Source organism: Phaseolus vulgaris, chromosome 8 (assembly GCF_000499845.2).
Source record: "Phaseolus vulgaris cultivar G19833 chromosome 8, P. vulgaris v2.0, whole genome shotgun sequence".
In the NCBI taxonomy this organism is placed as follows: Eukaryota; Viridiplantae; Streptophyta; class Magnoliopsida; order Fabales; family Fabaceae; genus Phaseolus; species Phaseolus vulgaris.
In genome coordinates, this window is record NC_023752.2 from 8,840,071 (window position 1) to 8,850,843 (window position 10,773).

General features: G+C 31.0%; 1 protein-coding gene across 3 annotated transcripts in view; it reads left to right on the plus strand.

Annotated features, from left to right (window-relative positions):
* Positions 1-10,773, plus strand: part of LOC137823903 (protein LURP-one-related 15-like) — a 52,293-nt gene extending 41,520 nt beyond the window's left edge. Inside the window, exons 2-3 of one of the 3 annotated variants that reach the window (XM_068629229.1) lie at positions 10,081-10,320; positions 10,439-10,773. In XM_068629229.1, coding sequence (XP_068485330.1) covers positions 10,081-10,320; positions 10,439-10,606 — 408 coding nt within the window. In that variant the 3' untranslated portion in view covers positions 10,607-10,773. Of the gene's footprint in view, positions 1-7,513; positions 7,595-10,080; positions 10,321-10,438 lie in introns of those variants that run through there. The other 2 variants (XR_011083180.1, XR_011083181.1) reach the window with 2 other exon arrangements.

Here is a 10,773-nt window from a genome sequence, read left to right on the forward strand (position 1 = left end):
ATCCGGGAGAGAAGAGATCGATAGTTCTTTCCCCTACAATGGATGCGGTGATAAGGATCTTCAAGCGTGTCTTTGGATTATCTGAAATTGATGGTGAACTTTTGAATAACTATGTGTTGTAATTTTAAACTTGATTAAGGAAGTTTAAACTTTTTATGTGTTTTAATTTATAATTATGTATAAACTTTTGAATAATATTATGTGTGCTTTAATTTTCAATGAAATGAATGAATGATTATAACTTTATACATTATTTTTTTATTATAAAAATATATTATGTTTATGTTAATTGTATAAAACAGATTATAAAAAAGTGGTAGTTAAATTTTCTTTATTAAGAATTAAAATTATGTCAGTTAAAAATGTCACGATTTATGTATATTATTCGACCAAAATCTTCTTCAATGAATGTAAATTGCGACAATTATAACTGACACTACTTACATATAAAAACTATCACTATTTACACTATGTTTAAAGTGGCGGGTGTTGCGACGGGTAGCGTAAAACTGTCACATTAAACTTTGTGGCAGCCAGTTCTATGGCGGTTTGGGAAACCGCCACAAACATATATTGTGGTGGTTATAAACGTCAATTTATACGAAAATAACCGACATAATATACATCTTTTTTTTGTAGTGACACATCAGTGTGCATCCCCATTTCACCCAATCACTCTTATATTTTTCTAGACATTTTTGTACCTTATCCACTCCTTTTTTCAGATAAGATACTCTTACCTCATGATAAGAAGGAGGTTTAAAACTTTTCCCATAGTCTCCAACCGCCTTTAGCATCTAGAAGAAAAGAGGGCTCCTAACAAGATTAAATGGCAATGCATTACCATAAATATAGTTGCAAATTTCTTGAATTACATCTTCTCTATTCTTGTAAGATGCATTGATTGTCATTTGGTGCAAATCACTCTTTCTTAATTCTCTTGTAACTTTTCCACAATCCAAGTTCATCTCCTCTTTCTTTTTTCCTTTATCTTTCAGCAGCTTCAAAAAGATTACCTTCACCTCATCTGGAACACTGCAACAGGGGATAACGTCTTTCTTTGTTCCATCAAGATGATGCTTCATCCTAGTTATTCCACCCCAACAAGTATGAGAGCAAAACTTACGTTTTACTTGTAGTTTATTTGTTGGAAGACTTTCACAGTACTTCCATGTAATGTCTGACTCCCTTTTTGTTTTACTAATCTTAATAAATGAATATAGTAGCAAAAAACCTCCCTTAAACCTCCCATGTTTGGTCTTCCTCCACAATAAAAAAGGTTTTTTTTGCCTCCGACAGTTGGTTTTGTTCGCTGTCGTCGTCGCGAGTTTTGTCATCGTCGTTGATGTCGTTCGCACCTTCAAGCTCGGTTGTCATTCGCAGTTGTCGTTGTCGTGGCAGTTGTCGTCGCAGTCGTTGTCGCCGTTGCGACTTGGTTGTTGTTGGTCGAAGAAGAACGCAGGGAAGAAGGACAAAGAAGAAGAACGTTTGAAAGGATGCACTGCTTTGCGGGTAAATTAAAATTAGGGTTTTTATAAAATAATTAAAATTAGGATTTTTTAAAAGCAAGTGACGATATATGCGAATCATATCACGATACGTGTGATTCGTATCACGATTCACATGATACAGCTACGATACAAGAGCAAAAACAATTGTTCTTGTGATTCGTATCATAGGCACTCAGAATCATATCGTATCGTATGGTTCGTATCGTGAATCGTACGATACTTACTACCATGATCCCAACTCGTATACAGATAACAAGAGGTCCTCACCTCAATAGAATTAAACTTTTTAAACATTCCTACCATATAAAAAAACTAAATTTAACCCTCTACAACGTTATCCAAAGATAGAGAGAACAACCTAGGATACAGGACCTTAAGGGGGTTACTACTTGCGCACATATCCTTCCATAGTCCGACCTTGTCCCCCTACCCACTCTCCACCGTATAGATTCTTGGAACCATCCACCATCTTGCCCTTCACCACAACTTTTAGATAAATCTCGTCACCACCACGAGTGGTATTTCCTATCTGAATGGTTGTGATCCTATTGCATACCATATTTATACATAAGAACATCTTTCCATCTTCCTTGTTCTCACCTAAGAGCCTCCACTTTCATTCTGCCAATAAAGAGACGTTGAAGATTCTAACATCTTTAATTCTCAACCCTCCTTCCTCTTGGGGTTTGCATAAGTTATCCCAACTCACCCACGGAATAGATTTCTTTTCCTTTCCCCACTTCCATAAGAAGCTTCTATGAATGCTTATGATTCTATCTTATACCGACTTTGGGGCTTTAAAGAATGATAAGTAGAACAAAGGAACTGAAGTGAAAACTGACTTCATAAGGCATATTCTACCTGCCAAAGACAGAAATCTCCCCTTCCAAGAACTTAGCTTCGCGCTAACTTTACTCACAATAGGTTCCCAGAACCTTTTCCTTTTAGGATTACCACCAACTTATAACCCCAAATATTTAAACAGAACCCTCGTAATTGTACAATTTATGGTTTTAGCATACACTTGAAGATAAGAGAACCCTCGTAATTCTCTAATCGCTTGTCTAACAAGCTCTGCCAGGCCTTCCGCAACCACACGAAAAAGGAAGGGTGCTAAGGGGTCCCCCTCTCTCAATCTCATTATCGGTTTAAACTTAGAAGTAGGGCTTCCGTTAACCAACATAAATACCGAAGAAGACTCTAAGCACCCTCTGATCCATGCAATCCACCGCTCTTTAAACCCCAACCTCAAAAGCATAGAAAAACCTAGTTGACCGAATCGTACGCCTTTTCATAGTCTACCTTCAAACACAACCCCCTCCTCCCTTTCCTCCAGACACTACAAGAAAATAACAATTTAGTCACCGAATTTAGCGACCAAGAATAAGTGGTCGCAATTTGCGACCGAAATAGCCATTGAATACCCTTAGTATCAAATTTGTGTCTGAAATAGCGACCAAATGAATTGTTAATGAATTGGTATTAGACATTGTGAGTGATGTTTTTTAATAAAATGAGAGTTGTGACACGTGTAAGTTTTACAACGTGCCACTTGTCCCTCCCATAATCAATTTGAAATTACTATTTTGAATTTAAATTTGAAAATTTTTCTTTTTGATTGTTTTTAGAACTTATCCTTGAAGAGCATTCCATTTGTATTATAGATTGATTCAAAATAAATTAAAATAAAAACAACCAAAGCTATGAGAAAAAAATATGGAAATAAACATCACTAGTTTTATTGAAACTGGTTGCGTATAACTGGAGCTGTACGAAAGGGGCAAAATGTCTTTTTATCTCAATAATTTATTTTAGAAATAAAAGTATACTTGCTTCCAATAAATCACTAAACATAATTTTATGCCATTTTAATTTTTTTTAATCAGGTCAGCTAGCATATTTTTTTATTTTATAAAATTATACTCTTTTTCTTTTATCAGCAAAAAATATAATAAAATAAAGGCATGTGCTGGTTTTTAGTAGCCTGCAGGTTGTTTTTACTGCATAAATGGTTGTGTGAGTCTAGTAGGTGTTCTATGGTGTTCAAGAACCTAAAGCTTCTGTTGTATGGAGTTTTTAACTATTGTATACGGGTTGGAACACCCTGAAGTGTCCCATTTTTAATTTTATTTTTATTTATTCTTTGCTGAAAAAAAAATAATAAAATAAAGGAGGTACTTCAGGATTACCTCAACCCATATACAATAATCCAAAACAACAAAAAAGTTATTAGTTTCTAAACAAATGACCCTATATCCAACCTACATAGATTAAATACATCCACCCTACACAAATTAAAGACTAAAATCAATGCCTGCCAACTCCCAGACTAAACTCCCAGACTAAGTATATAAAATTATACTTAGTAGAACATTTTTTTATTTGAATGTTTTTAAAAAAAATAGTTTAATGTAATGTTGTAAGTTTTATTGTTATGATTTTAGTTGATGTAATTAAATAATCAGATTATTTACGTTGATTAAATATAATTTAGAAAGAAATAAAACAATACCACTAAATTAATGTTCTCAGTTGATTCTGAGGGTGATACTGTGAGTTTTTCTGAAAGTCAATTTCAATATGCATTCCTATCCGTAACTATCTTTCTATCATGTTTGATGAATGTCTTCTTATTTGCTCCCATCATCATTGCCTTGTGATTCTTTTCTCAATCTCTTCATCATGCAGCAAGAGTTGAACTAATTAGATTGGTGTTGTCTAATCGGGCATCTTCCACAAAGGAAAACTTATACGGAAAGGTAATTCTAATAAAGGAAAACTTATACGGAAAGGTAATTCTAATGAATAATCTCATATCAAATTCTTCATATCTACTAACCGTCCACATCATAAAGAAGACCATATTAGAAATGACAGTTATGGAGAAGATTAGTTGTATGTTAAATTATATAATAGATTGATTCTTTTAACTAGTTTTCAATAGTTTTCATTATGTAATACGATTTACTTTTAATTTGTGTACACCTCCTTCTTAAACTATGCATTTGAAGTTCATTCTTATTTAGCTTGATTGAATTTTGAGTATCTATAAGGAGGTTTGACTTTTTTTTATAAAATGGAGATTTGGTGGATATATCTACAAAGTTGTTGTTTAGCGATCGAAACAAAATCGGTCGATGTAATTAAAAAATATATTTAGCCACCGAAATCAAATTTGTCGTTATAGGGGTTTTCATTTAGCCACTGAATTAGCCACCACAAGCTTTTTTAGTTAATTATTTTAATACATTAGCGACCGAAAATGGTGGTCGCTATCACCTTCTATTTTAGTCACCAATTTAGCCACCGATTTTTTTATAAAAATTTGGTTTCTGAATTTTGGTGACCAAATTTTCTGCAACCAACCGAAATTTCGATTGCTAATTTGGTTCCTAAATTTTGGTGACCAAATGTTCTACGACTGATTTAGCCACCGAAATTTCGGTCGCAAATTTGCGACCAATTTATAATTCGGTCGCTAAATGCTTTGCGTCTAGGGTTTTCGTTTCCATTTTTATTTGGAGACCATTTCGATCGCAAATATGTTTAGCAACTTATTGTAGTGCTTCTAGCGACCGATTATAGTGCTTCTAGTGACCGAATTTGGTGGTCGCTAAAAGGGATTTTCCTTGTATGAGCTCATCAATAACATCATTAGCTACTAGAATACTATCAAGTAACCCTTTGTCCTTTAAGAAAGTCGATTGACAGTCATTTATAACTTCAAGTAAAACTAGCTTGAGGCGACAAGATAAGACCTTTGAGATAATTTTATACAAGTAACCCACCAGAGATATAGGTCTATATTGATCCAGACTCGTAAGGTCCCTTACTTTGGAAACAAGGGTTATGAAAGACGCATTACACCCTTTAGGTATACAATCCATCTCCTGAAAAAGTTGAACAAGAGCTACAACATCATGCTTCAACATTTCCCAACTATTCTTGATAAAATTAAAATTAAAGCCATTTGGGTCAGACTCTTTGACCCCTTACACATCCAAACCGTGTCTTTCACTTCTTCCTCTAACTATAGATAACGTACTTAGGCTAGTCTCCACTGACAAGAATTTGAACTCAACATTCTCAAGTCTAACTCGTTTATACAAGATCCTATTTATACATAAAATAATTGTCAAAATTAACTTTCATAAAAAAACATAATAATTTAAGACACATGAATAGTATCTCACATTTAAACTCAAAATGTTAAAAGAGACTCATTCGAATCATGAATAAGGAAGTTATAACTAACTTATAGAAAATAATGTAAAACCCTAAAATACTTTTACTAAAAAAAATTATTAAATGAAAACTAATTTAGTGACTAAAAATAAAATAATTAGTTATTATATTAAATAAATTAAATATTATTTTATAAAAAAAATTATTAATTTAAAATAGTTCTAATTATTAATAATAAATAATTTTTAAATATTAATATTTAATTTTAACTATTAAAATTTTAGTTATTAACTATTAATCTAAATAACTTCATTTTTTATGTTTTTCTCATTCTTTCTTATTACTATGTATACTTAATGACATAATCAACCTAATGTCATAACGATGATTGGTGACGTTATTACCTGGAGTGACTGAAAATACCAAAAGTGTACGTGGTCGAAATGTAGATCACAAAACCAATATCCTCTTAGGTCAAGTCTTTTCCGCGTTTTCTTCTTTTCCACGTCAATAAAATAATTTTGAGAAAATTATAGGAAAATATATATATTTATCTCCAATATTAAATTATAAGATTGAAAAATTAAGAAATTGTTTGAAATCTTAATAAATTACTAGAAAAATCTTTCAAATTGTTTAAAATATACGGATTAATTCCGTATAAGTAAATATTTTAAGTAATTTAAAGTATATGATTAAATTGTTTAAATCGTTTAGAATTATTTTAGTTAAATATGCGCAATTGATGTTTTTTTTGTTATAATTTTATTTATATTTATTTTCTCATTCATGCATACATTGAGTACATTTTATATAATTATTTATATTAAATTTTGAATATCCGATTGAACTGTTTGAAAAAATTGTTTTTCATTTGTTAAAAAACACACATTAAATCTAAGTTTAGTTTTGATGGAAAAAAAAAATTAAACCATTTATTTTATTCTTTCTATATGCATTTTCTTATCATTAAATAAATTTCTATATATAAAAAAAATAGTGTAAAGAGGTACTCAGATCCTTATGTGTTGGAGATCTCACATTGACTAGAGATTAGGACATTTTATTGTATATAAGTGAGCGCAAATCTTACCTCATGAGCCAATTTTATGGGATTAAGTTAGACTTAAAATCCATTTCGTAATATAATATTAGAGCCATTTTTCGAGTCTATCCTACTGTAGTTATAGCTTACCAACCCCCAGCCCGGGAACCAGACCCAAACAAAATAACAAAAAGTGAGCCCGCAACTCATTTTTGAGGTCCACACCACACCAACAAAGAAGAAAAACTTTTTGCACTTGAATGCCTCATTGCTGGACGCACCTACCAGCAACCCTTTCCTACAATCAAAATTCTCTTGATCCATATAAACAACACATCATACCATATTTTGGCATTTATTACGTGTTATCCTGAAATCAATTCCTGCCTCACACATAAAAATCTGCAGCTACCATGGATGATAGTTAGGATATTTTATCAAAATGTGAAGTTTTTTTTCATATTTACCTAAATAGACAAAAGCAGAAAAAATTACAAAAATAGATAATTCTTGGTAAAAATTGTCAATGTATAGGCAACATCTTGATTGTTTTTAAAAATAATTAATATTTTTTTAAATTAAAACTAATTTTTTAATGACTTCTATTCAATATTTTTATTTATTTTTTAATACATTTATTTTACATAAATACATGTATATTATTACTTTTCACATATTATATAATTTATGATAATTAAATATATTATGATAATTATATATGCATGTTTGTCTCTTTATGTAGATGGAGAATGCTGATAAAAAAAAAATGTAGATGGAGAATAATGGTGGCTTCAATGTGGTGGTCAATCCCAATGTGTACTATGCATTCATAGTGGCGCTACTTATGATTCTTGGTAAAAATTGTCATATTTACCTAAATAGACAAAAGCAAAAAAAATTAAAAAATAGATAATTCTTGGTAAAAATTGTCAATGGTATAGGCAACATCTTGATTGTTTTTTAAAATAATTAATATTTTTTTTAAAATTAAAACTAATTTTTTTTTTCACAAAAAACAAAGTTACCCAAAATTAAGTTGGATTAAAAATAGGTTGTGTAATAAATGTAAAATATTTAATACTTTTTAAATAATGTTAAAATTAAAAATATTTTTGTTGTTTTTAAAAATTGAAATTATGTTCGGGAGTTCGTTTTTTACCAATTTCTGCTTTGGTTAAGGTAACTTTCCAAAAAAAACAAAAACATGATTTGTTGAGCGAGTCTTCAAAATAGACACCATGTTACGTGTAGGTCATTATTATCCAGAAGATATCACACCCTTATTTAGAAAAATCAACAAGATTCGACTATGTGTTTTGTGGAAAGGTTTAATGTAGAAAATTATGAATATGATGTCCAAGAATTAGCCACCCCCCAACATGGTCGACGACCTCAATCATATACAGTTAGATTAAATTATTGATGGTGTGATTGTGGTCACTTCCAAGCTCTTCAACTTCCCTGTCGTCACGTTATTGCCGTTTGTTCCTCTTGTCATTTACAAATGACGACATTCATTGATCCGGTTTACAACCTCCACACGATTAGAAAGACATATCAAGTTGAATTTCATCTCGTTCGAAACGAGGATTATTGGTCTACTTATACCGGACCAAATTTCATATCTGACCCCCACATGCGACGTAAGAACTTGGGACGACCAATTACAACTAGTTTACATAATGAAATGGATCAACCAATTTAAAACAAGCCAAAAAAAAATGTTCTTACTGTCGCAATGAAGGTAATAACATAGAAAATTATCCATTTAGACAGTAGAATTATCCTTTGTAATGTTGTTCTCATCAAATATTTAATATCATCTTCTTTTAATAACTTATATTCAATATTTTCATTTATTTTTTAATACATTTATTTTACATAAATACATGTATATTATTACTTTTTACATATTATATAATTTATACTTTCATATATTATATAATCTAAAAATGTATACATAAATCATATCACATTTTTATAAGTATATTTTTAACTTTAACAATATTTAAAAAATAGTAAATATTTTTAATTTATCACACTGTAGGAGATCCCACATCGACTAGATATTAGAGCCTTTCATTGTATATAAGTGGGTGCAATCCTCAACTCTATGAGTCGGTTTTATGGGGTTGAGTTAGGCTTAAAGTTCACTTCGTAATATGGTATCAAAGTCATTTCGAGCCTATCCTAGCAAGTAGTATTTGTTGGGCTTATCAGGCCACCCGCTATCGGGCCGCTATCGGACCACCCATAATATATAAAGTTCACTTCGTAATACACACAACTCATTTTTAACCCAATTTATTTAAAATTATTATAAAAAAAGTAATTTTAATTCTTCAACTTTATATATCATTTTCTTAAATAAAACAAAATTAAACTTTAATATTATAATTAAAATAAAAAATTTAACTATATATTTTTATTTTCAAAAATATTAATTGTCATTTCTTTTGAAAAAAAAATCAACTGAACTTGCCAACCGAATTGACAACTTTAATGGAGAGAAATTGTCAATTCATGTCTAATTTTATTTAAACTGAAGTTGTCAATCCAATTAGAAACTTTAATTAAAAAATAAAAAAGTAGGCTGATTAATAAATTTAATTGATGTTGCATACACCATTGGCAACTTTAACCAAGAATTGTCCATTCTTGTAAATTTTTCTACACCATTGACAACTTTAACCAAAAATTGTCCATTCTTGTAAAAAAATGTGCACCATTTTGGTGAAATATCCTTATAGTTACTTTCTTCTGTCGATTATTTAAAATTCTTCTGCAGACTCCAATTTATTGTCTGTGCATACTTAATTGTGTAGGGCATATTTGATTGTTGTGTGTTCTATGTGACCACTTGACTTAGTCGTTTGTAGATACCACACTTGCAATTGGGATTAGTATTGGTAAACCTGAATATTTTGCTTTGTATGTTGCTCTGTGAATTACCATATACAACATATAAATAATAAAGACACTTTGGTTCCATGAAACAGCTTCCTCTCCAATGGCAAAGCAAGTCTCAGTTATCAACTCTTCCTACTGTGCTCCTCACTCTATCCCTCTACAAATTAATACTGAGAAAGGAGCCACTTACAATGAAAACGATGATCGTCTCTTTTATACTAAGATACTTTTTTCACACTTCACAACCGTCGTGTCTTATATGATGATGCAGAAAACCCCATCGTCACTCTATACAATAAGGTTTGGTTGCTCATGCATCTAGCAATACTCATTCTCAAGTTAATTAAATATTCGCCTATCTGCAAAAACAATCTCTAGTTATAAATCTCTAACCTAACCATGTTGTTCTTATTCTTAATTTTTATGCAGATTGTGTCCTTGCATGGGAGATGCAAAGTTTTCAGGGGTGAAAGCACTGATTCATCTAAATTGCTATTTTGGGTTAAGGAAGTCAAGGAATCGTCAAAGATCCCGCCTGGGATTACTAAATTAAACGTGTTCCTTGCCAAAAACCCAGACGAAAACAAAAGTGACTTTAGAGTGATCATTTTTGGAAGTAAAAGGTCGTGCACTGTTTATGCCGGTGAATCTCCTAACATCGTAGCCAAAGTATGAGTACTGAGTCAGTATATCTTTTTATTTATATTAGTAATTCTTTGTTTTTGATAAGTAGTAAAATTTAAATATATTATGATAATTATATATGCATGTTTGTCTCTTTATGTAGATGGAGAATAATGGTGGCTTCAATGTGGTGGTCAATCCCAATGTGGACTATGCATTCATAGTGGCGCTACTTATGATTGTTAATGACATGGATTGTTCTGATGAGTCCAAGAATAATAGTAGAGATTCTGCCATAGGAATAGGAATGATTACAGCTTTATCGATTTGATCATGCGAGTAAATATATTGTATAAGAAAATATAAGTAAATGTGAGGAAATAAATTTGGAGTCCTCCCATAATCTACTTGTATGGATGTCTATTGTATTGTATTGTATGTGACTATTTCTGGATTATCCGTGAATAAATTATTTATGAATTAATATTTTATAATATA